The 26,492-nt window shown below is 43.8% G+C and overlaps 1 protein-coding gene across 1 annotated transcript; it reads left to right on the top strand.

Annotated features, from left to right (window-relative positions):
- LOC144097306 (lipase member N-like) lies at positions 1-26,404 on the top strand. Its single transcript, XM_077630050.1, has 9 exons — positions 1-150; positions 9,747-9,960; positions 12,818-12,932; positions 13,951-14,101; positions 18,217-18,309; positions 20,358-20,498; positions 22,409-22,480; positions 23,666-23,734; positions 26,135-26,404. The coding sequence occupies exons 1-9, from the start codon at positions 40-42 to the stop codon at positions 26,150-26,152; spliced, it is 984 nt and encodes a 327-aa protein (XP_077486176.1). The 5' UTR covers positions 1-39; the 3' UTR covers positions 26,153-26,404.
- Positions 26,405-26,492: the final 88 nt, after the last annotated feature.

The following is a 26,492-nucleotide window of genomic DNA, read 5'->3' as shown; positions in this document are numbered from 1 at the left end:
CGTTGCTTCTATGTGGCGTCCGACGTTCACCCGTTTCAGATGGCGCGTGTTTGCCGTTTAGTCCCAACAATCGTTGCCTTTCTGTTCCTGCCTTTGTGCCTGGCCGTGTGTGCCCACGACGAACTAAATCTACAAGCACGCCTGACTCCGGTAAGCAAATCACGAACAGGTTTGGATGCTTGTTAAGTGGACAATTGGAGCTGGGAAATTTTTTCAGGCTATACCCTTGTTCAGCCAAGACTACGAGGACCCTTTTTTTTACGTACTACGACACCGTTTACGAGTTACTTTTATTGTGCAGTTTTTTGGTTATAAGAAAATTTTAGGCAGTGGCCTGAAGAACCTGGACAACAGTCGAGGAAAAATTACCTCTTTAGAATTTGTGAGAAGCTTTGCCACGTTTATTCGATACACAATGTCAGCGTCTTTTGATTCATGTGCATTACTTTACGGCTTTTGAGTGCTGTTTTTTGGATATGTTTGCAGTACGATCGCAACTCCATTGATCAATGTAGATATATTGAATAATTCACTGTGAAAGAAGTGTATGCGCTTGTGCCGCCTTATCATGAACCAAATATAGGATTTTGTACGTGACCAACTGAAGTGTGAAATTAAACACTTGTGGTGCACCAGACCAATGCGGAGGGGGAGGGTGGTGCAGTTCACCGTTTTCGCGGCTTTGCGGGGGCGGCGAACAGCTTCATCGCCAGTCTACACGTGGTAGCAGTCAGTGCATCATTTTTCTTTTATGGCATCACAAACAAAGCCTCTTTACTACGATGCTTTATCTTTTAATTTACGGTGCGCAGTTGTCTGGTTCACGAAAATGACAGGATGTCAGTCTTTCATGTGAATATTAGAAGTCTAAAATATAAGCACTTTGAAATGCAATCAGCTTTGGATTCCCTGAATCATAGATTTGATATACTAGCGTACACTGAAACATGGTTCACAAATCAAAATGATGTTATTTTCTTTCGTGGCTACAAGTTTGAAGGCGTGTTCAGAGAAAACCGTAGAGGAGGTGGCGTCGCATTGTATGTTAAAGAAAACCTTGACTATGAAGTTTTATCAGATTTTTCTCTTGTCGATGCCAACTACGAATCGGTTGCTATAAAATGTCATGGAACACTGATCGCTTGTATTTATCGACCCCCATCCAGTGAAAGTGCCGAATTTATCAAATTTGTGCGTGATCTTCTTGAATATGCTTGTATCATAAATATCCCTGTTGTTTTGGTTGGAGACTTTAACATTGATCTTTTGACAAATAGCTCCTCGCGACGTCTCTTTTGTGAAGCCATTGATGCATTTCTCTGCACCAATGTTATTCAGTCACCAACAAGAATAACCTTAGAGAGGGACTCATTATTAGATTTATGTGTCACATATCATGAGTTATCAAGTGTGCTATCAGGTGTGCTTACATTTGATTTGAGCGACCATCTGCCTATATTCTGTTTTTTTCCTTGAGCGATAAGAAAAAGGAAGCAAGTACCACCTCCCCAGATAGTATATCGCAGTTTCAATCAAGAAAACTTAGCTAGGTTTAGATCCATGATCGAAAGCACTCCCTGGAGCGAAGTTTACAATGAGTTAAATCCTAGTATAGCGTACAATATCTTTCTTCAGTTAGTAAAAAGCAAATATGACACCGCATTTCCTTTGACAGTGGGAAAAACTCACAAAAAGTCTCGAAAGCCGTGGGTTACGAGAAAGTTATATCGACTAATTCAAACCCGTGACAGGCTTTTTGACAAATTCATCCAATCAAAAGATCCAGTCATACTTAAAGAATATAAAACACTTAGAAATAAGTTAGGCTCTGATATTAAAAAAGCTAAGAAACAGTATTATCAGAATAAATTTTCAGCAGTCTCCAATTGCCCTAAGAAAATATAGGATTGTTTGAGCGACCTCATGGGAAGGGCGACGACCCATATTCCCAGCACATTAACATTCAATGGTGTTGAATACAGTGGCGCTGCTTTGGCAGACAAGTTTAATGCTCATTTCCTATCCTCTGGCGAATCATCTCAGAAGCAGGATAGAAATCATGAAATTGCTCAGTGTATTGCCTCTCCAATTGGTAGTTCCATATTCTTGAATCCTTGCAGTGAACATGAAGTATTCACATTCCTTAGAAGCCTAGACAAATCCACTGCGGCAGGCGCAGATGAAATTAAGGCCGAGCCTATTACTGCTGTTGCCGATCTAATTAGCTTGCCCTTGCAGCATACATGTAACAACGCGTTAGTTCAAGGTATTTTTCCAGATGGTATGAAAATTGCCCGAGTGGTTGTTTTGCACAAAGGTGGCCCTTATGACAATATAAACAACTACAGACCTATATCTGTACTCACTTTGTTTTCTAAACTACTGGAATATTTGATCAAAATCAGACTGTGTAAGTTCTTTGACGACAGACAAATTTTTGTTAACGAACAGTTTGGATTTCGTGAGAAGAAGTCAACAGAAATGGCATTGCTTAGTATAAAGGAAAAAATATTTTCTATTATGGATGACAAGCAGTTCACAGTTGGACTTTTTTTAGATTTCAGGAAGGCATTTGATTCAGTTAAACATGACATTTTATTTTTTAAGCTGCCGTTTTATGGCATTCGAGGAGTTGCCTTAAATCTGATCCGTACTTATCTTTCCGGTCGCGTGCAGTATACATGTTTGAATGGTCACCAATCACAACCTGGCCAATTAATATACGGTGTTCCACAAGGGTCTATTTTGGGTCCAGTATTTTTCATTCTTTATATCAATGATATAATAGCCATCCCTCGAACTCCCACAATAATTTTATATGCAGATGATACCAGTGTATTTTTTTCTGGCATGCGTCTTAGTAATATTCAGGCTGAGGCAAATGCATGGTTACAAGAATTGTCTTTATGGTTGAATATAAATAAACTAGAGTTAAATGTTAATAAAACAAAGCTTATTGTATTTAAGGCACGTAACAAGCCTGATAACAGTGAAATTAAGCTTACATTCAAAAATAGCGTAATTGAGCGTGTTTCTTCCTACAAATTTTTAGGCATAATCTTTGAAGAACACTTGAGTTGGACCCTGCATATTGATAAGGTTCATGCCAGCATATCAAGGTCATTATGTGTATTGCATAAACTTCGAGACCTTGTTCCGAAATGGCTGAAGTGGCAATTATATGATACCCTAATTCAATCACATCTTCATTATTGTTTACTTGTTTGGGGATCTACAACGAAAACTAACCTCACGAGGCTGATAACATTACAAAAGAAAGCAATACGATACGTAGAAAACCTTGCATACAATGATACAATGATCATACAGGTTTGTACTTCTCTAAGCATTCTATTCTAAAAGTCAATGAATTATTTGAGTTGAAACTGCTTTCTTATGTGTTTAACGATTTCAAACATCATCCCACTAAATATGTTCAATTAAACTCTAGTAGTGACGTGCCTTATAAACTAAGACACGTCAGTTACAGAGTACCATTCGTAAGGACTAACTATGGAATCGAAATTCTTTCATATTTAATTCCCAGTCTTCTAAATAAACATACACAGACCATAGAAATTATTCAGAAATCTGTTTCCCAAAAGTCTTTCAATAGAAATGCTAAAGCTTACCTCCTTTCTCGTCCGAATAATTAAAGGGTTGTTCACGCAGAAATTCTTGATGTCCCTGTTTTCCGTCAACTCGGTGAATTTTCATGTTTTTCTTATTGTGATGTGCCTTGTAAATATTTGCTTTATAATTATGTCATTGCAAGAGTATGCACCTTCCTCCTAGTTTTACCTTGTATAATTGTTTTTTTTCTCTCTTTTGCCGCTTGTCCTGAGCATTGTATCGGGTGCTTGGGCCCCGTCAGGCAGAGTGCATCCGCCTTTTGCCCCTGTATCCGAGACCTTGTTGTCTGAAATAAAGATCTATCTATCTATCTAAAAAAAATGCTTCCTGAATTGAGCATATGTTTCGAAATGAATTCAATGGCGGTGAGTCGAAGCTAATTACGACTAGGTATAATTTGTGTGATCTTCTTAACATTGCTCTAACTTGTAATGTTGCCCCTGCCTGAATTGGAAAAAAAACATACCCCCCGTGCGGTTAAGCAAACATGGGAATTGAAAAGCATGCAAGCCGCGAGGCCGCACACGCTGCATTCGCCTGTAAGTTTTTTCAGAACATTTTTCATTCCCGAACAAGTAAACGGCGAGACAGTTATTTGCTTTCGCATTATTGTTTCTTTACTACAAGACCAGGTGAATAATACTACAGAAAATACGCGTAAAATTGATAAATCTTAAATGCTGTTTTTCCTCAGGACAACACAGAATAGAGCCGATAAGCGTAGGGTATCTTGGCTACTATCGGAAATACTCTATGGTGCGATAGCACTAACAATGGGCACTCCCCGCATTTAGCCGTTGTGTGGTTGTCTCAAGCCTGCTTTGTGGCGGGCTGGCCATCAACCTACCGAGTTGTGGGCAACCTTCCAGGTATGTGTGTTCACTAGAAGACACACGATACGGGAGCGGCGAATGATGCGCGAACCGTCAGTGTGAATGCGATGCGTAGCCGCCGATGTTTGGCCCAAAAGTTTCGACTGGGTATTGAAAGAAGCGGCATGTTTGTTCAAGAGGGCAAGCAATTCTGCTTTTCGAGCAGGCGTGAGATCGTCGCTGATAGTGGCGGAAATAGCTGCCGGAGAAGAAGGATGGGACGAAATGGCGAACCCGGATGGTGGCGAGGAATGAACGGTGACAGGTTGAATGGTAGACACAGAAGCCACTTTAGTACCAGCGCGCAGAAGAATGGGCTCCGACGTAGTATTGAGCCCAGTCAGAAGGGCAGTCCCATTGACGAAGCAAAGAAGGGATGCGACGAGGAGAATGCCCCTGGAGAGAAGACGGGGCACGGCTGTGGCGAAAACGTCCCCAGCATGTACGTAAGCAGAAGCCGGGATAAAGCACATGGCCCGCGGTGTTGATCAAGTGATGAGATGGGATTACAGGAGCGTCAGAAGGGTCGGAGTCAGCAACTTCCAGAGTAGGAGGGCAACATGTAATGACAGCTTGTGCGGAGTGGAGGAAATCCCAGCCGAGGATGAGAGGGTGAGCACAGGATGGAAGTACAGCGAGCTCGATGTGGAGCAGGATGCCGTTGATAAGGACGCGTGCTGTACACAGACCGGAAGGATGCATGGATTCTTCATTAGCAGCACGGAGAGAAGGACCGCAGTAAGGAGTGCGCACTTTACGAAGATGGGAACACAAAGCAGAACTGATGACGGAAACAGCGGCGCCGGTGTCAGTCAATGCGTCTACAATGCTGCCTTCAACATTAACAGCTAACAAGTTCGACGGCAGCGTATGAGGAATTGAAGGGTGGGCGAGTGGTGCAGCTTTACCTCCGGAAACTGCACAATTTAGTTTTCCGTATTGCGACCAGGTGCCTGAGAGGCTGGACGTAGAGGCGATGAAGAGCGCCGGAACGGTGACGAGGAGCGGCGGCGCGACGAGCGGACAATCGGCGAGCGGTCGGGAGAGGTCGATGGAGAGAAGAAGCTGGGAGGACCGTTGGGGTGAAACGTTGGCCGGTAAGGAAATGATGAGTATTTATCGTCGTGATGAGGAGTATTGGAGGCAAAAGTAGGGCGGTAACCACACGATGAGTAGGTTTCGTCGTTGCGAACGGTACCAAACTGGTTACGCTCGTCGCGCTGACGCCGACGACAAACGTGGGCAACATGTCCACGAATTCCGCAGTAGTAGCAGATAGGGCGAGCCGAAGGCGGCCGCCAAAGCGCTGGGTACATTGCGGGCCGCTGGGATAAGGAGGCGACAGTCGGCTGTACGGGCGGCGAATGTGAGGCATAGACGGGAGGAGCAGGAGACGCAGCGACCTGGGCATACGTGGGCGCACAAAGAGGCACAGATGGTTCGGACGCCGCGGGACGAGTGACGGAAGCGAGCTCGTCCTTGATTAGATCACGCAATGGCGAGGTATGAGGCCGGTGCTGATGGGAATCCAGCGGCGGTAAGGTGGAGCCGTGCAGCTCCTCGCGGATGATGGAGCGTATGAGAGAGCGCAAGTCCACATCAGTTGAAAGGCGGGGGTCCCAGGCGTCTTGCAAGCGGAGGGATTGGAGGTCGTCAAGACGGTGACATGTGGTGCGGATATCGTTGACTGAGGTAGGGTTTTGGCCAGCCAGCGTGGTAAAAGCAAAGGAGCCGATGCTTTTAAGAATGTGACGGACCCAATCGTACTCGGACATGGCACTGTTGACACGTCGACACAGGCTCAAGACATCTTCAATGTAAGACGTGTAAGATTCGCCGGGCAGCTGGGCACGCGCATCTAACTTTTGTTTGTAGATGGCCGGGCTGGCACCAACAGTGCCAAAAATTTGCCGAAGCTGCGATGTAAAATGGGTCCAGTCCGGGATGGTATCTTTATGGTTGACGAACGAAGTCTTAGACACGGCGGTTAAATAGAATGGCACGTGGAGAAGCTTCATGGCAGAGTCCCGGCCAGCGATTGTAGGCACTGACCTGATTGTACTGATCGAGCCAGTCCTCGACGTCATCACCACGGAGACCCGCAAATGTAGGAGGTTCGCGCTGAAGGGTCGTGACGGTCCATGTCGGGTGTCCAGGTGACATAGGAGCAGCGGGGGCGTTGGAGTCAGGGTAGGGGTAGGGTAGCAGGTAGGGGTAGCACACCTGCTACCCCTACCTATATATATATATATATATATATATATATATATATATATATATATATATATATATATATATATATATATATATATATATATATATATATATATATATATTAGGGAAACCAACAGTCATCGAAACCAATGTGCAGAAGGGAATGTTTTGTATTTTTTTTAATTTCTTGTGCCAATCAATTGCTTTTTAAAGAAAATTACTTATAAAGCAGCAGAAAAAACAACCATGCCGCCGGTGGGATCCGAACCCACGGCCTCCGAATATCGCGTCCGGTGCTCTTACCAACTGAGCTACGGCGACGGCTGTCCAATCTGCTGTTTTCGTGGGTATTTATGTCTTGCGTGTAAGCGAACCTTGAGAGTGTTCACCAGCGTCACCCTCGTCCATAGCGGTGGACGTAGCACGCCCTGTAATACCGCAAGTGTGACGTAGAACGTCATCTAATGGCGAGGGCAGAAACTGTGCGAGAGCCCTCTTATGCTACCTATGGCATGAAGACTGCCAGAACCGAGACCCCCGTTAAGCTATTAGCAGACAAGGCAAATTAAATAAGGGGCTCGTTTGGCAAACATATTAAAGAAACCAACAGTCACCGAAACCAAGGTGCATAGGGGAATGTTTTTTAGTTTTTTATTTTGTAGTGCCAATCAATTGCTTCTTAAAGAAAATTACTTATAAAGCAGCAGAAAAAACAACCATGCCGCCGGTGTGATCCGAACCCACGACCTCCGAATATCGCGTCCGGTGCTCTGTTTTTTCTGCTGCTTTATAAGTAATTTTCTTTAAAAAGCAATTGATTGGCACTAGAAATTAATGAGTGAGTGAAAAACTTTATTGAACATTTGCGTAGTTCGGCGACAGCAGGATCCGCGTCGTCTTCATATCAGGCGATCCCGGATCCAGTCTTCGCAAGGTCGGGCCCTCATTCCAGGGCTCCGCTGAGCCGCGCTGCCTCGTAAGCGTGCTGCACCAGGGTCCTTTGGAACGTGAGCTCGCTGCTGACGAGCCGGCTCTCCCATTGCTCCGCACCTGTGTGTTTGCGTTGGTGGAATTTTATGTTTCGCTCACACTCCCATGTGATGTGGTACAGCGTTGGTACCGCCCCGCACCACGGGCATGTGGCTCTGTATTGTGTCGGAAAAATCTTGTTTAGTATGTGTAAATTTGGAAAAATACCCGTCTGCAGTCTGCGCCACCCGGTAGCCTCTTCCTTTGTTAGTGCCTTGTGTGGCGGAGGATATTTATACCTTAAGCCCCTGTATAGGGCCAGGTGCTCTGCATACCCCCCGTCGCAGGCTCGGGTGCAAAAGTCGTCCGGTAATCCCGCTCGGAAACTCATCGCTCGAGCATAGCCGTCCGCTCTTTCATTTCCCTTAATACCTGCATGTCCGGGTATCCAAACCAGGCTGCGTATGTGTTTTGTTTCTGAGACACGCGCTTTTCTGAGTATGTTCATGGCTGCGGCACCTATCCTTCCCCTAGTGTAGTTCCTACATGCCTCTTTCGAGTCTGTAAGTATGTTGTGGCCCAGTGGTTAGGGCGCTCGACTACTAGAAATTAAAAAAAAATACTAACATTCCCCTATGCACCTTGGTTTCGGTGACTGTTGGTTTCCTTAATATGTTTGCCAAACGAGCCCATTATTTCATTTATATATATATATATATATATATATATATATATCAGCAGACAAGTTAAAGGAAATGAGGGGCCCGTTTGAGGTCGTGGGTTCGGATCCCACCGGCGGCATGGTTGTTTTTTTTGCTGCTTTATAAGTAATTTTCTTTAAGCGATTTATTAATCAAAGTATTATTATCCCACTGATAAGCATAACACATTAATAAAAAAAAATTAACGTTCCCCTATGTACCTTGGTTTCGGTGACTGTTGGCTCCCTTCATAAATTTGTCAAACGGGCCCCTCATTTCCTTTAACTTATCTGCTAATATATATATATATATATATATATATATATATATATATATATATATATATATATATATATATATATATATATATATTTATATATATATATATATATATATATATATATATATAAGGTAAGATGACCGATAATCGTTAATAGTAATGGACTAGATTCCAAGAGAAGGCAAGCATAACAAGAGGCGGCACAAAAGTTAGGTGGCCGGATGATATTAGGAAGTCCAAGGGGACAAGGTAGCCGCAGCTAGCACAGGGCGGGTATTAACTGGAGAGATATAGGAGAAGACTTTATCCTGCAGTAAGCTCAGTTAGGCTGATGATGATGATAATAATAATGAAGCTCTCCGACCACGGGGGTAACTGCATGAAGGTTTGCGCAACAGCGAGAGCGCAGAAAACTCCGATGTGAGGCAACTTGAGCCAAGTGCACGTGACGTCAGAGCCATGCATGGCGTGACGCCATGGCCCGCAGAAGCTGCCTGGCTACGGCTGATTGTCAGCAAGAAGAAGAAGAAGCGCTCCCGCAACCGGGCTTCACATTGCGAACAACATAGCCACTGCAGACAAGATCCCGCGGTGCGCGCTGGAAAACGGAATGCCGATTGAAGTGGGATTCAAATTGAGCATCGCCAGCAGATGAAGGCTGCCTATGAGCGTGGACAACGTAAGCGGCAGGGAGTGCAGGTCACGTTGGGCGTACCGGAGCCTTAGACGACCGACTTTGGCGAATTAGGCAACGGAACGCAGTTGAACAGCTCACGCTGAGTAATGAGCCAAGCAGCTTAGTTTACCATTGTCGAATTTTTGTTTTACCTGGATTATAGATGGCTATCACTTGTGGTGCTATCAGTATTCCGTATTTCTCCTTTCGATTTTTCTAGTTTTTTTGCATTTTCCGTTCGCTGCCCCTGATTAATATACCGTGGTTGACTGTCAAAGAGCCAAGTTAAAAGTTAGCGCTTTGCGTGCGTCTTTGTTACATCCTTCTAATTTTCGCGGCGGTTGTTCTAGAGCTTCACCATTGATGCAGATCATTCTTTCCTTTCATGGCTCTTTCCGCAGTGTGAGTTGATTAGGTACTTCGGCTACCCGTGCGATGTCAGCTACGCGACCACAGACGATGGCTATGTCCTTGAAGTGGACAGAATCCCACAGGGCCGGTACAGGAACGGCGCCTGTCAGTCGAAGAGGAAGCGCCGTTATCCCGTACTGCTTCTTCCCGCTCTTATGACTGCCTCGGACGTATGGTTTCTGAATTACCCATCGCAGAGCGCAGGTAAGTAGCTCAATGGTGAACCTTAATGCGGTAGCCTCTAATCTAAAGACATCCAAAAGGTTTACTAGACGGGCTGGTTGAACGCAACGATGACTTGGCAGATTGAGTACCCGCCTCACTTGCGGGCCTTGGATTGTGGAATATATGGGGCATCTATTGAGTGTCAAAACTGTCAATAATCCGATTCCAGCGGATACAAGAGGCCCTCCATCTACAGACTACATCTTTGTGAGGTACGCAGATGTCAACAGAATAGCGCACGTGTCGTGCTTCAGCTATCACATTCTCTGACTTCGTATAGCCGACGATAGGCGGATGAAATAGTAAATGTACAAAATAGCTTACCGTAGAATCAACAACGCTGCGTTCTTGAATCATGAAAGTATTAGAGTAGAAATAATGGTATGACTGCCTTACATTTCTGCACAAAGAATTTGTGATACATAGTTCTTTAGTATTACATCCAGGGGTCGCCTTGGACGCATATTTCAGACACGTAGACGTTGGAGACAACGGTTCGCTGCAAAGGGCACCTCGAAGATAATGGTCATGTTTGCGGTAGATGGCGAGAGGAGTCGCTACTGGCTAGTAGCTTGCCAACACTGACTTTATCAGCTGAGAGTCTGGTATACGACCATTAATGTGTGCCTCTGTTTGCACAACAGGAGAAGAAAAAATGCGCATTGCCAGACAATGGATTTCAGACTCATAGGTGATATCGATGTTAGAAGACACGGAGCAACTAAATTTGCAGTGCTGAGCGACCAGAACGCCTTGCTAACTTACGCGGAATCGAAGACCGCACGCCGCTGATATCGTCGTCAAATGCTTAGCAGGATTTTATTCTTGTTTACAGAGTCCGGCAAAAAAGTATTTCACACACATTACCTTACGTAGGCAATTATTTCATATTGGGAGACATAGATGTATTAGCTTTAAGTAATCGATATATTTTGAATATTTTTGTAGTCACTGAGTGCATTTTGTGGTGCTCCGTGTGTGTTTAAGACAAATTCGTTGTGTTACCTAAAACGTGTAATCTGTGAATGATTTCTCAGCTCTCCTATTTTTCTAATTATAACAAAATATTCCTGCCACTGATGTTGTAGTTGCTTTTGTATATCATTGTGTTTCACAATAACTGAGCTGTCCTCAGTGTTCATCCAAGATGAGCGGTTGCAGCTTTTTCCCTTTCACTTCTGCAAACGAAAAAAAAGATTTCATATATTGAAGCTAATTTGTAGCTCAGATTGTAGACGTCTGCCATTGCCCTGAGCGATCTGTGAACGATATCAGAGCTTGTCAGGCAGTGTGCCATTAGCACAAACGATTTCAACCTACTCATACAACGGACATATGATAGACCACATTTTGTAAGTCTGACATTTATTTGTAGCTAAACGGTGGGCACTGTGAGGTTGTATCTGACCAACACTGACTTCCTCTGCTGATAAAGTGTGCTGAATGACTGCTAAGCTGTGACTTTACTTTTGGCAGAATAGGAAAAGTTAGCAATAAAATAGGAGATGGTGGACGTCAGAGACGTGGGTGAGGACAAAATTAGAAGACACCAACCAGAAGGGCATGAAGAGAAGGGCTTCAGGTAACAGAGTTGCTAACATCTATCACAGACTGATTTTAGAGGCTGCAAGCTAAGCACACACAGGTGGCTAGACATACGAATGAGTGGCAAAAGTTCGCCTGTAGGGGAAACAGGACTCCAGGTTTAGTCACCGAAGCCTGAACTCAAAGCGAGTGTCGACTGCCTAGCCCGCCTTGATGTGTCGTAACGCGCTTATTCTCTGCATTTAAGCTAAACAGTATTTATATCTTTGGAATAAACCCGTTATTGCTCTAACGTTTAAACATTTCAGCGGCACTCAACGCAGTAAGTTAGGCAGCAATATTCCGACGCATGCCTTTAGACACAGCTCTTTGAGGGTGCCGTCCATATTCCTGCTATAATATTGAATACGCTTCTCTTGAATGGCAGTCCGCTATCGTGAAATTCACCAAAACGCTTTAGAGGCAGGCGATTAGGTGCGAAAAAAAAAGCTCCTTGAATTCGTCACTGATAACAGGTCACCTCAGAGTCTGTGGTGGCTTCTTTCCACGACACTAGATTATGAACTTTTTTTTTTCTCTAAAGTGCTACCGTGGTGAGCGCTTTTGCCGAGCTGTCCAGTGTACATCAGATTTGACAGGTTATGAATCTCTGTGGCAGGAATATGAGAGGATTTCTCGCAACGTTAAGGTTCGTTTGGGGTCATTGTTTGAACCGCACATTTGCTCTGAATTCGTCCTATAAAGAAAATACGGTGTTCCCACATAATTTGTCGCGCTCGGAAATTGTTACTTTCTTCTTGCCCGATATTTGCCTCGAGACACATTAGCCTTCGGAACTTCGGAACTTGTAGCAAGAATACGAGACTGACATGAAGTCTGAATGAAACATGTTTCTGAAACTCGCTCTCATTTCACAATAAAAGGTGTTCATGAATGCTTCAGTCAGGGTTTTATATTGTGGCTACAGAGTTTGAACGTGCATTCCACTCCGTAAAATTATTGTCACCGATATGAGCACGAAATATAGTGAAGCCAAGAACCTAAATCTTATTGCTTTTTATTTGCTATGTAAACATGTTGAGGGAGTTTTCTCATTATTGGCGGTAGTGAGGAATTGAGGAATAAAGCGACGTTTAAAACTTCAACTTACTTTCTTTGAAAACTTTGGAAAGCGCTGCGACAGGGGACACAAAGAGAAAGACACGAAGTGTCCCCTGTTTGCAGCGCATTCGAAAGTTATCAAAGATGTACCAACTAGCTCAATTGTCCGTGTTACACCTTACTTTCGCAGCGTTCCTGCTTGCAGACGATGGCTTTGACGTCTGGGCTATGAACTCGAGAGAGTCTGGGCCTTATTCATACCATAGGACGCTCCAGAAAGAGGACAGAAAGTACTGGAAATGGAGGCAAGTCGTGGAGTTACTACACCTCATTCACAGGTTCTCTCAAAGGAAATTTAGCTTTAATATTCGGAAGACTAAGGGTATCTGGCGTTTTTAAATGCCCATTGTGTAACGCTAGCTACTAATATTGCAATCGTTCTTCTTTGCTGTTCCCTTATTTTAACCTGTCCAGTTGCTTACTACTGTCCCGCGTATCTTTTCCTAATGTTGGTCCGCGTAGCGCCTTTTACAAATAATTTGGATGTGCAAAACATTCGTCTCAAAACAACTTTCAGAATGTCTAGAGCCTTGTGAAATAAATGATATCAGGCACTAGCAACATATTAAGCCTTTCTTTCATTAGAACACAGCATGTGCCATTTTTTGTCACGGAAAACCAAAGTGAAACCAACCGTCCGGTAGCGTTTGTCTTTAGGAAAGTTTCAGAAAATTGGGGCCGTAGTGTAGTCTGCAGTAACAAGTAACATAAACGTTCACAGCTATAAAATGTTGACTATGAGCAGCCTTTTTTAATACTGCCACTGTGCTAGTACTGTTGCGGGCAGTATAATCACGTGCAGCACAAAATACCTGATTAGAATAAGTTTTGGGATGTAGCATGAGTCGGAATGTACCATGTAGTGTTTATCACTGCTGCTTCTGCCAAGTGTCACTCAGTAGGGTGCAGGTATTTTCTAGCCTCCAGAAGGCGTTTTGCGTGCGCCAGCGGCATTGCGTATCTACCATTGTGGTGTTGATAGAAATTAGATCTGATTTGATTTGATCTTGCGGTCCTCCAGTGCGATGCATTTAATTTCGCACCGAAAACATCAGTGCTGCTGCACAGTAGAGTTCGGTTGTTTCAAAGCGTGAACCGTTTTACGGTCACCGTCGGTAAGACCAAATATGAACCAACTATTCCAGCGGTCAGAGATATTCAGCCGCTGGAATGTTGCTGGTTCAATTGAGACCGGCTGGGCAAGCACGAAAGGTGTGGCGTCTTCAGGCACCAAAACTCGAGATGCTTTTATTTCGTGTGCAGCTTCGACGAGATCGGTCGGTACGACGTCGCCGCGGGCATTGACCACGTGCTCAACTGCACCGGTGCACCAAGGCTCACGCTGTTCGGCCTGTCCCAGGGAGTGACCACTTCCCTGGTGCTGCTGTCCATGCGACCCGAGTACAACGAGAAAGTGCGTTGTGGTGGAAGGCCAGCTGCATGATTCACCGCGCATCCAGCAGATGGCGCTGCCAGTCATAAATATGATGAATGGCGATTAAGTAGAAGGAATGAATGTATGAAAGAATGAATGGCGATTAAATAGAATGAACATGGTATATAAGTGAAAGGGGCACAAAGCTGACGCAAGTAACTACCGTCCCATAACAGTGACATCTGGGGGACATACTGGGCACATTGGGTGTGGAAGATGGAGTAATTAATATATATATATATATATATATATATATATATATATATATATATATATATATATATATATATATATATATATATATATATATATATATATATATATATATATATATATATATATATATAAACGTACCAGAGTGCTTATAAAAAAGGAGAAATGCATCAGAGCCTGTAGAGATACAGCGGCGGCTTAGGCAAGGATGTCATCTGTCTCCTTTGTTGTTCATGTTGTACCTGCAAGGGTTGGAGACCAAGCTAGAGAGGAGCGGACTAGGCTTCAACCTTTCTTTTTTCAAGCAAGGAGAATTGATTAAACAGTCATTACCGGGAGTAATATACGCCCATGATATATTGCTAATGGCTGACAACAAGGAAGATTTACAGAACATGATAGACATATGTGGTACAGAAGGAGATAAATTAGGTTTCAAGTTTAGTAAGGAAAAATCTGCAGTCATGATATTTAATGATGATGTCGGCGAGCATAGAATACAGGAGTTGACGCTAGAAGTAGTGGATGAGTACAAGTACCTTGGGGTGTGGATAAATAACGGTGCTGAGTATCTGACAGAGCATAAAAAATATGTAATGAATAAAGCTAGTAGGATTGCAGCTGTCATGAAAAATAGGGCACTGTGGAATTACAATAGGTATGACGTGGTAAGAGGGATTCGGAAAGGGGTGATGGTTCCTAGCCTGACTTTTGGTAATGCGGTCCTGTGCATGAGACCGAGATGTTCAAGCAAGGTTAGAAATTAAACAACGTGGCGTAGGGAGGCTAGCTTTGGGAGCACCTGGCAATACACCAAACAACGGGGTAAAAGGTGACATGGGATGGGCGTCGTTCGAGAGCAGAGAAGCTAGCAGTAAGATAGCATTTGAGGAGCGATTGAGAAAAATGAGGGAAAAGCAGTGGGCTAGGAAACTTTTCAGATACCTGTATATAAGGAATGTTGATACGAAATGGAAAAGCGAACTAGAAAATTGACAAGAATATATCTGGAAAGCAGTAGGGGGTAAATCAGCAGTTATCGGTTAAGAAAAAGGTCAAAGAAACAGAGAGACCTCTGTGAAAAACAAGGATGCTGACGAAATCAGCACTGGGAACATACGAAATTTTTAGCAGGAAATTGCGAAAGAAAATATCTATGATAATTGTAGGGGAAGCTCTTTGTTGTTTGAGGCCAGGACGGGAGTTTTGCGGACTAAGACATATAGAGTCAGGTACCACGAGATAGAAACCTTGTGCGAGGTGGAAACGGCTCATAACTTGATACTTTTCTGAAAAGGGCTTCACCCTACAGTGAAAGCAGCGGGGCTTATTTATCCAAGGCATTGGGGTTTAAGGACAGTGAAGGGAAAGCAGATTTAAAGCGGGTAGAAGTAAGCAAGTGAAGGTTATCTGATTGGCGGCTAAAATCAAGACAAGAGTAAAATTTCATAAGTCATGGTTAGGTGGCTTGAACCGCCGCCCGATTTAAAGGGTTCAGCCGTATCCATCCATCCATCCATCCATCCATCCATCCATCCATCCATCCATCCATCCATCCATCCATCCATCCATCCATCCATCCATCCATCCATCCATCCATCCATCCATCCATCCATCCATCCATCCATCCATCCATCCATCCATCCATCCATCCATCCATCCATCCATCCATCCATCCATCCATCCATCCATCCATCCATCCATCCATCCATCCATCCATCCATCCATCCATCCATCCATCCATCCATCCATCCATCCATCCATCCATCCATCCATCCATCCATCCATCCATCCATCCATCCATCCATCCATCCATCCATCCATCCATCCATCCATCCATCCATCCATCCATCCATCCATCCATCCATCCATCCATCCATCCATCCATCCATCCATCCATCCATCGGACTGGTTTATGGTTTATATGCGTTTTACGTCCCAAAGCGACATAGGCTATGAGAGACGCCGTAGTGAAGGGCTCCGAAAATTTCGCCCACCTGGGGTTGTTTAGCGTCAACTGACATCGCCCAGCACACAGGCCTCTAGAATTTCGCCTCCATCGAAATTCGACCGCCGCGGCCGGGATCGAGCCCGTGTCTTTCGGGCCAGCAGCCGAGCGGCATAACCACTCAGCCACCGCGGCGGCTTACCATCCAGAGGACTATGCTACGAGAAGTGCAGCTCAGGCAGTGTTGTCCTTTTACTGCCTTATCTAAGAATATTGTGAACAACTGAAGATTTATTGCATTAACATCAGCATAGGTATATATTGATAAATGCAGAAGGAGGTCCCGAAGTGAGAGTCTGGGGTAGCTCCTATATATAGTTACACTATATGTAATAAAAATCAAGATTAAGCAGCACCACTGACACAGTATGCGCTCAATTTATAGAGAAAGGAGAACTAACACGTGATTTAGGAGATGAGCGAAAATTTTTTGGCACAATTATTTCCGGGTTATATTTGGTTTTACAAATAAGCAAACAGAAAACAAAACTTAAAAGCAAAAAAAAAACTGATTCGAAAACATATCCAAAAATTGTTTAATTCAGACAAATAAACAAGCGAAAATTATGAAGTTTTAAGCAGGAACTCTTTAAATTGAGCTTTAATGACTCAACTGACGACTCCCTCTGTATTTGCAATGGTAACGATTTTTAGTTTTTTATTCTGTGTCCGCACCACTTCATTCAACCTACTTTCACGCCATTCGTTTTTCTTCATTCCCTGACTACATATTTTCCTCATGTACATATACGCTACAGAGAAATCAAGACCCTAAAATTGGCGGCTCCTTCGTTTCCAGACATTTTTTTCAACATTACAGTTCAATTTTCACCAGTGGTAGGCCGCATGTATCGCACTCAAAGGAGGGTAATTGTCGCAGATTAGGATTCACAGGTTTATACGGTAATACATTATAACAAAAATAATAAACAAAGGGTTTGCATCAGAGCCGCGTAGCCAGGCATGCTGCGCTTCTACATAGATGTGTGAACGTGGGCGAGATGATGCGGCCGTGCGGTTGGGCACCCGGCGACCTGTTGTGCCATGCTTCGAGGCCATAATTTTTTATGTGCCAATAATGTAGCAGGATTAAAATGCCACTGTGTATATTTGCTGATTAGCCCACATCCTAGCGGGCACATTTGCTTAAATTAGGTGAACTGCGGATCTACGCGCGAAATAAAAGGATGCTGGCCATGGTGCTAATGATGCATTTATCTCGACGGTGTTACTGATGTAAAATTCGTATAGCTTAGTATAAGATTCCGGCGTTGGCTTGCATTTCAGACGAAATTTCGTTCAGCCAAGGCCCGCTTTTATTTTTGCTTTTCGAGATTCGAAGGAAAGTTTCAGTCGGTCGGCAATATGTTAAATAGTTCCAGTAGACAAATTGTAGCTGATCAGAAATCATTGAGAAGGCAAAAGACCGTACTCATTTATCAGGGCCAGAGAATGCTAACGGACGTCACCGGTGCATTATAATTAGCATCTTCCTGAGAGGGTGTTCCAAAGTATTGCTGTACACGCAAGACTCCTAATATTCAGGAACACCGAAAGGCTACCTTTAGAAAATGCGATCGAGGCATTTCGCGGCGGCTGGGCACCCTCGCTGGTTACAGAGGCTGAATGGCAAAGAGTGTGGCTTGTTATTTATGGCTGTGAGGTGATGCAGTGAATGGTATTAATTGAAGAATAAATATTAGTTATTTAAAAAGCTTGTAGCTTGGAGTACAATGGGCAACTGTTCCGGGAGCTGTAGTTGATTGAATTTGTTAAGCTGTCTCGGCTACGAGTGCTTCCTTCATTCAATAGAAATGAGTTATTACTGAAATCGACTGCAGCTATACCTTTCACACTCTTATCTCTCGTACAGGTCAATCTCGTTGTGGCGTACGGTCCTACGGCAAACATCAGCAACATCGGGCATCCCTTACCAATGTTGCTTCAAACGCTCGAGCAGTTGGCGGTAAGAGCACCTTTTTCACACTGTATCACACTACGTGTGCTTGCCAAAGCATGCAGGCCGCCAGGAAAATCCGAAACGCGCGGTCTCAGACTGGGTGACCGTGCTGTCCAGCTCAAGGCTAGAGGAACAAATACAGCGGACTAGCCGCGCGCAACGGCTAACCCGTAGGAGCCCTGGACTTAGGGCCCGTCTCAGTTCGTAGGCGCAAAGTTCTTGATGGAATAAAATTTTTATCACCACCACCACCCCCACATCCAATGGCCGTGTCAAGACTAGGTTAGTGCAGCGTCTTTAGAAGGCATTCAAGGTATTTTACGTTTGTCTATAACCATCGCCGCACATGTAGTGAGGGCCTGTTTCTGGCCTGACTTCAATAGAGAATGATAAGAATTCCCCTCGCATGTATCGCGCTATCGCACTTTGCATGCGCTGACTAGAGTCAATACTAAAGTTAAGATGAAAATTTGAAATATTTACGGGAAATTTGCGGGTCGAAGTGGCACCGCCTGATATACGGACATATAATTAGTGGCTGCCTTGTGCTACCGACGGTGCAATATACGAGGAAGTTGTCGTGGCCACGGCCAAGTCGGCTGAGCTGTGTGAAGTCAAGCTGTTCTATATGCGCCAATTTTTCGTTGAATGCTGCTCGCTCAGAGCTCTGGCAGTGTTGTTTCCTGCAGGACGCTATTTGCCCGTACAAATAAAATTTGAAGGCTGTTCGTTGGCTTCGGCGTACACTTGACCACTATTTTCGGAAAATGTTCGACCTAGTTTCCAAGGGCGCTTAAAGCTTTCCACATATCAAATCAGGTGTCGAACTGTATTGACTATATTGAAGACAAAATGAGCTCTGATACACGTGGAGGACCAAAAAATTGATCAGCAGTTGCACTCGAACGTACTGCATTAAACACACTTAAATGCTCAGCAGATGTCTCTGTATAAAATGTATAAAAACTTCACTGTTTCATGAGCCAGTGTCCGACTTAGCTGAAACTCGTGTGAAGCTTTTACGCGCTGCACAAAACGAGGTACAGCTGCAGTGATTTCCGTGATGGACTGCTAAACGCGTCTAATGTGACATTTTTTTTTTATTGAGTCACGGATATTAGGCAATCATTTCTGGACATTTCTGTGGGCCCTCTGTGGGCAAAAATGCTTGCCTGTTAATAACCATGTGGCGTCCAACAAACGCACTTCACGAATGACCCATAATTACAATGTCAATGACAAAATAATTAAATACATTGCCTTAATAAGTGCCATTTCTTTGGAAAGAAAAGCTGAGTAATATTTGAACGTATATTCGAGGAATGTCAGGACTCACACACAGGTTATGCTGTTGGACGGCATGTAGATGCTGTAAAGAGAATATATAATTTTGTTAAGAAAGTTGCAGCGGCTAAAGAAGCACCATCGCGAAGACTATTGTGCCGGCTAAGCCTGATACTGGAGCGGCTCGTGTGCTATTCCTGTGTTTGTAGAACCTTCGGTGCGAAGCTGGGAAGTTCAACAGAACATATAAAGAGATTGAAGCTTCTTTTTTTTTAGATTATTTACAGCTCGAATCGGATTATTAGAATTCTAGGGCCTGGACTTTATTTCCGGAAGATCTGGACCATCCGCCTTGCATGCGGGAGGTGCGCGGTTTGATCCCGAGTGCCACCGGGTACCCAGTCGTAATGGGTCAAGCTTTCGCCTGGCCTGTTGCTGGGCTCTTCTTAGGAAGGGGGTCTTTTATCATACCTTGAGTCGGTGATAAACACCTTGTGCCATGCGCTCTTGGGCCAAACTTTTCCTCGCGCCTAAAAAATTCTCCATCTTCAAAAGATTTCGCAACCTCTAAAAAAGAGATGCCAGGATCTCTTGACTGCGGCCCTAGATGCCGCGGAAGCCACAGCGGTCCCGGACTGGGGACCCCTCCAGAATTTGTAAGGGGCTGGATCTTATGCCAGTCCCCACTCTCTCGTGCAAATAGCCTTGATGTTTTCCACCACCACGATGCCTACGAACGCATTCATCACAGTGTTTCCGTTCGGTCACAGCTCGACATAGATCCTGGAAACGAAGGAGGGTACCTCGATTTATATCCTTTGGTGGCGAGTGTGTGCGGCTACTTCTGGAATGTGTTCTGTGCTTGGATTGCCACTACATGTTCATTCATCTCTGCTTACCAGCTCAACGAGGTAAGTAGGGAATTACTGATCGAAGAACATTTTCGTATTCATGCAAGGATTTCATTCATCCCGAAGAGGTCGATTTCCCTCCTAACAGTCACAACGAAACCGCTTCCGCTGAGGATAGCGGCTTTTGTAATCCTTAGCGGATGCCCAACGGCATCTATTTATTGAATGCATAATATGAGTGAGGTATTCATTGTGTGGGCGAGATATTTTTATTAATAGTTTTTAATGCATACATCATTAAAATTTCAACCGCACTTACTGAGGTGGGTTGTTCAGGAAGTGATTTGCTTTTACTTCTCTCGGCAAAAGTGTTCTAATACTACTGCATATTTTTTGTAGGAACATTCGCTTCAAGAGCCCACCACTTTTAAAGAACAATATCCCCCCGTGGTGACCCAGCTGCTATGCCGCGTTGCTGCTGAACCAAAGGTCGCGGTATCGAAACACAGACGGTGGCACATTTCTATGCAAGCTAATGGAAACAAGCTGGTGTGCTGTGCGAATTCACGGCTAGTAGAACAAACCCGGGTTATCGAAATTTATCCTGAATCCTCCACTACTGTTTTGTGCCACAGACCGCATACACTTCGACATGTTAAACCATAAATACTGTACGATACCCATTCGCTCCGATAAATGCTCCGAGGAAAGGCACCCCGCAGAAAGCAATATAGGGCCAGATTTTTGAGCGTAAGTTCTAGGAGCGCGAGCTGAACAGATGAGGCTGCTTCAGCTGATATACGAGGCATGCGTAATAAGCATAGAGAGCTCATTGTGCACCACCGTTTTACTGAAATGATGTAGCCTATGTTGCGGGAAAAAAATGTCTTTCTGTCTTCTTAGAAAAACGCTCCCCTTAATAGAGAGCACAATGGAAGACACCTACACGCGGGATCTGTAGTCCTCTTTGCGTATCGCTAGAGGCTCTGCGCCATTTGTGGACTTTTTATTTCTGACTAATAGCGGTCTACGGATGGAAATAGCGGTTGCAGCTGCGTTACAATTCCCGTAGTTCTTGCTATAGAGACTTTACTAAAAGTTGTTTTGTTTCGACTTTTGCATATTTGTGCTCTGTTTAGATATGATTCGCAGGATCATTGAGACTATTGTAAGGTTATTAAGGCTTCCTTTCACCGTAATGGTGCCAGCATCAGCCAACGAAATCAGCGCGCCGAGCACGAAACTAGCTATTGAACGCATATATTTGTATTCAATGATTTGTTGCAGTTAACCATTTAAAGCACATCGTTCCCCAAGAAAGCAAGAGCCGCCTAGGTGGATCAATGGTTATGGCGCTCGACTGCTGACCCGAAAGACGCGGGTTCGATACCGGCCCCGGTGGACAAATTTCGATGGAAGCGAAATTCTAGAGGCCCCCTGTGGTGTGCGATGCCAGTGCACGTTAAAGAATTCCAGGCGGTCGAAATTTCTGGAGACCTTCACTACAGCGTCCCTCGTAGCCTGAGTCGCTTTGCGACGTTAAACTTCCATTAACCAAACCAATGAGGCTTGTTGAGGTTGTTGAAAGTAATGCATTGATCTGGACTAGTCGCTTCATAAGGATAAGCAATACAAAGGCAGCGAAAAAGCGAGAAGGGAGGAAGAAGGTACATAAAAACGAGTAAACCAACCATTTAGACTTAAGCGTTAATCGCGCATGCCCACTCAAATTACAACCCAGCTATATCACAGATAACCCCCCCCCCTAAAAAAAAAGAAAACTCACTAGACAGTCACCCTCAGCAGAGCCTTCAATACTATGTGCTGACTTCCTTTCAGGTGTCCTCTTTTCAAGCCGTCCCGAGTTCCCACTTGGATAATATATAATAATTGATTGAATCATAGTACAAACCTTCCTGCGGTAATAAATACTAATTCTCACGAACTTATTAACGCTGTCTTTCTTTCAGACACGCCTGCCGATGTACGCGAGCCGCTGCCCATTCGGCACAAGTCTTCAAAGCGCACGCCATTACAATCAGGTACCTGCACAACTTTTTTTCTGCTGGCTACACTGAAAAACTGAATTGTGTCCTTGTGAGAGAACGACAGCCCTTAGATTTATTGTGTGTCTTGTCAACTCGTCAATTATGCTTAAAATCCTACGATGAAACAGCGAGAACAAATTTCGCAGATATTGGTGTCATGCATTGTGAGACTGAATACATTCCAGCCACTCCTGAGTGGCAGATGTTTTGTTGTATGACTATTTTTTATTCAGATCCCCCTGAGAGGCAGATGTTTGGTTGTGTGACTATTTTTGTTTGCACTACAGATGTTAAAGTGTTAGCTTTTGTAATAATGCCTGCGCGAGCCAAGGCGAGAATAACAGACAAGTCAACCTTTGTTCACTCATGAAATGCTCAACTTGAAATGCTTGTGCCCATTGCAAATTATCAGTTGTCAATGATTTGTAAATTGAGGTGACGTCACCCTGAAGGAACTATTCAGAGAGCACCGCTAAATTTGTACATCCGAGTGATTGGTCGAAAGAGGTCACGTGACCTTGGAACGTCACCACAAACTGGCCACCATGGCACGTGGCAACTTTGCCACCGGGTTGTTAGCTACTTGTCTCGCAGTCGTACTCGGGTAGTCGGGTGTTTGGTAGCAGCCCATCGACTGAAGCTAATTGGTTGTTCATTACTCAAGGGCAGCTAATGTAATCAGGAAATGCCAATTAAACACAATTAAAAGTAATAAGCGAGAAGTACGCATACATTAACAAGCAAAATGTCTATGCCACCGGGTATTTTGACTTCGTGATCTTAGCTCTTTTATCAGAATATAGCTTATACGTGAAACCGGAAAAAGAAAAAACTGAAGATGTGTAGAAAATAAAAAAGAAATAGAAATTCAGAAAGGTTAGTGGTAATGAAAACAGACGAGAACTCATTTTTTCTGGTTTAAATAACTATATTACGACTGGGCCCCGCTGTTACTTCTTAACGTGATGGAACTTTTATTAAAGAAAGTTTGTCAGTATGCCGTATATCACAACACAACTGTTGTGGGTGCTGGACAAGTTCCCAAAATGCAGCGCGTGCCCGGGAACCGCAGTTAAACTGTGCCGAAAGCAGTACATTGCCGTGAGCTTCATATTCAGCAGGATCATCTGTATTCGTTCTGCTGCAAAGCACCGATCAAAAAGAAAAAAATGCTTTCAGATTTACCAGACGAAAGATTTCGTGATGTATAACCATGGAGAAGAAGAAAACTTTGTGCGTTATTCTCAGGTAAGACCTCGGCCTTATATCGAAAACTACTGGGAACACAAGAAATATCAAGCTGATTCATTGCAGGAGAATGTCGGAAGTGTTTCCTCTTTTTGTGTACGCAAAGAATAAAAACAGAGTAAAACATTCTTCAACTTAATTTATTTTCGCGCATGCGACCTTTGCACCACGTTTATCTTGATTTAATATCTGTTACTTAAAAGTAGCGAAAAGGTGCTTTACAGAAGCTAAATTAAGTATAATATAGTTACCGATTCATGTAATGCCCAGACGAAGGCATGCCCTCTTGTCGATACGTTGGCTAGCGTTCCGAGGCTTCCCCTCGAACCTTAAATTGTTTATTTTGTTTTGTGTTCTCCTGAGTGATCGTGGAATGCGCGAGTAGGTCTATGGCGCTAGCAGCTGGTAAAAACGAACAAACAAAATTGTTGCTATGCAGTTTGTGAGACCTCCAAATAAAGTCAACAGCAAAGGCATCAACCAGGTGGTAGGAATGAAGTACTCATTGAAGATTTCTGGATGCATATGGCTATTTTTAGAGGGACCTATTCCCTTCTATCACGAAAAAAACTACTTCATTCAATTGCTGTTTGTTAATAATATATTTGTGAATTTCGCTTTGTTTCAAAAACAAAGTGCGTGCGAATAGCACTTTTCAAAGCAGAATCGATAACGAGTAGTGTAGCTGAACAACGAATCGATTACGACTCGAATAGTGAGAGGACTGAATCGAGTACGAATCCGATATGTTTCCCAATATCCACTACCTGTCGGAATAACAGCGCAAAGTGAATAACTGTGCTAAACAGCAAAGAGCCAGCGGGGGCTCTCTAATCTAGAGTTAGGGCTATAGCCCTCACATTCGCAACCCTTATCTCCACTAGAGTGATGCAGCACGAAGTTATTATAGTCGTGAATATAGGGATCCCGACGACGTATTAAAGTTGACCTGCATCGATAGGGTATTGCGTTTTAAGCACAAGAAACAACACTTCGCCGTAAACGCAGGTTTTATAATTTTGAATTAACCAAAAATCAAAATGCAGGTGTCGCCACCCCAGCCTATTTCGCAAAGAAAACAAGTGAGTTGATTTTTGGAAGTGGATTGCAAGGGCTACGCAAAACCGCTATTGACTTCCAAACTTTGGCAACCAATTCCTTCGCTAAGGACGTCCCGGGTTTGAATCCACTGGAGGGAGTATTTCTGTATTCAGTTTTCTTGCCAAGAAATGCGTTTGGTTGCGGGCGGACAAAATGTCAACTTAGCCAAAAAGGAGCAGAGAATCAATACTTGCTCAGCGGAATAATTGGATGGGGTTTTCCAATATTCGCTGTTAATGTGAGATAGTGAATGCCGCCACATGAATGGAGCGCGTAGCAATGTTTAATCCTCCATCGTGTGGAGACCGATTTTTTAAGCGTGCTGCGCATCGTCGATGTGGCCGCTTTCTAAAACTGTCGTCGAAAAAAACTACCATGCGCAGTATTCAAACTTGTAGCAAATTGTTCGAAGAACATTAGAAAGCTTAAGAATATAGTCGGTTTGGGTGGGATAATCTTGAACATGCATTATTCGATTCACTCAGTGATTCAAATACGAGGATATTCAATTTAATAATCGGGAGCTTCGTATATTCGCTCTCCTCTGTCAAAAACAAGAAAAAATCAAAACAATTCGATATAAACTAACAAAAATGTAAATATTTGTATAAAAACATTTATATTTCAGTTGGATGAATGCAGAAAGGGGGATAAAATAAAGCAATCCGGAATGAGTTAGGTGCGGCAGCAGCTGAGAAAACCTGGCATAAATATTCTTGCAGAAACATGGGAAGTACAGGGCCTGCCCTGTGCCCTACAAGCAATCACTCGAAGAGACACCAGAAAGAAATAAACGGCTACTCCCAACTTACTCTTGTAAAGAGTCAGAACATCTGCCAGATGTATTGGAGGCTCGTTCTAACAATGATGTGAGGGTTAATGTGGCTTTTCATTTACGTGTGGTGTTCAGGTCAATGCTCGTGGCCAAACACCGGAGTTACGCATGATGGCTAATGCCTCTTAGGCTAGTTCACTGTTCCCAGTCACCTCAAAGGGACTCCTTTTAAGCCCAAGAAGAATTTACTTCGGCGTTCGCTTTCTGTTAGCGATCATGTTAAACCGAAGGTATCTGCTTGTTTGGTACGAAATCACAAGTGTACTTGTTATATTGATATGGGACGAACATAACGACCTGGGATAACGTATACATGCCGTTAAGCGCGCCACTGCAGAGAGAAAATGGTTATCTCCAATGCATCTTACTTATTGCTTTCTGTAGTCCCTTTCTGTGCTAATTTGTATCCAATCGCAAAAGATTTGTTACTGTTCTCATTATTACCGTTTTCTTCACGTTCACAGGCAACTCCACCACCTTAACCCATGGAGCGAATTCGCACTGCCTTTGCATTCTTCTCGTCAGGGACAGATTCATTCGCCAACCCTAAGGATGTCGCCGCTCTTGTCGCCAAGATGAAGAAACAAATTGTTCTGCACCACGTTGTTTCGCAGCCAAGCCTGTCGCATTTTGATTTTGCCGTGGGGTATAGACTGGCTGTTGTCTTGCATAAAGTTGCCATCGACACCATTCACAGGCACGTCAGTATAAAGCTGTGACAAAGATTCGTCTAGGCATCAAGAAACTCTAATGAAGTTTTCAGTACCACTGTTTCCATTTCGTGTGGACATACCGTAAAAACGTTTTTCGATGCCTAAAAGT

This window comes from Amblyomma americanum, chromosome 7, assembly GCF_052857255.1.
Source record: "Amblyomma americanum isolate KBUSLIRL-KWMA chromosome 7, ASM5285725v1, whole genome shotgun sequence".
In the NCBI taxonomy this organism is placed as follows: domain Eukaryota; kingdom Metazoa; phylum Arthropoda; class Arachnida; order Ixodida; family Ixodidae; genus Amblyomma; species Amblyomma americanum.
Note: the sequence above shows the minus strand (reverse complement) of the source record. Positions and strands in the feature narration are given on the sequence as shown.

Excerpts from the sequence above, each read along its gene's own strand:
- LOC144097306 (XM_077630050.1), top strand. The coding sequence starts at position 40 with ATGGCGCGTGTTTGCCGTTTAGTCCCAACAATCGTTGCCTTTCTGTTC. Across the intron at positions 18,310-20,357 it reads AAACGCTCGAGCAGTTGGCG|CTCGACATAGATCCTGGAAA; the intron begins GTAAGAGCACCT and ends GTTCGGTCACAG. Across the intron at positions 22,481-23,665 it reads GCGCACGCCATTACAATCAG|ATTTACCAGACGAAAGATTT; the intron begins GTACCTGCACAA and ends AAATGCTTTCAG.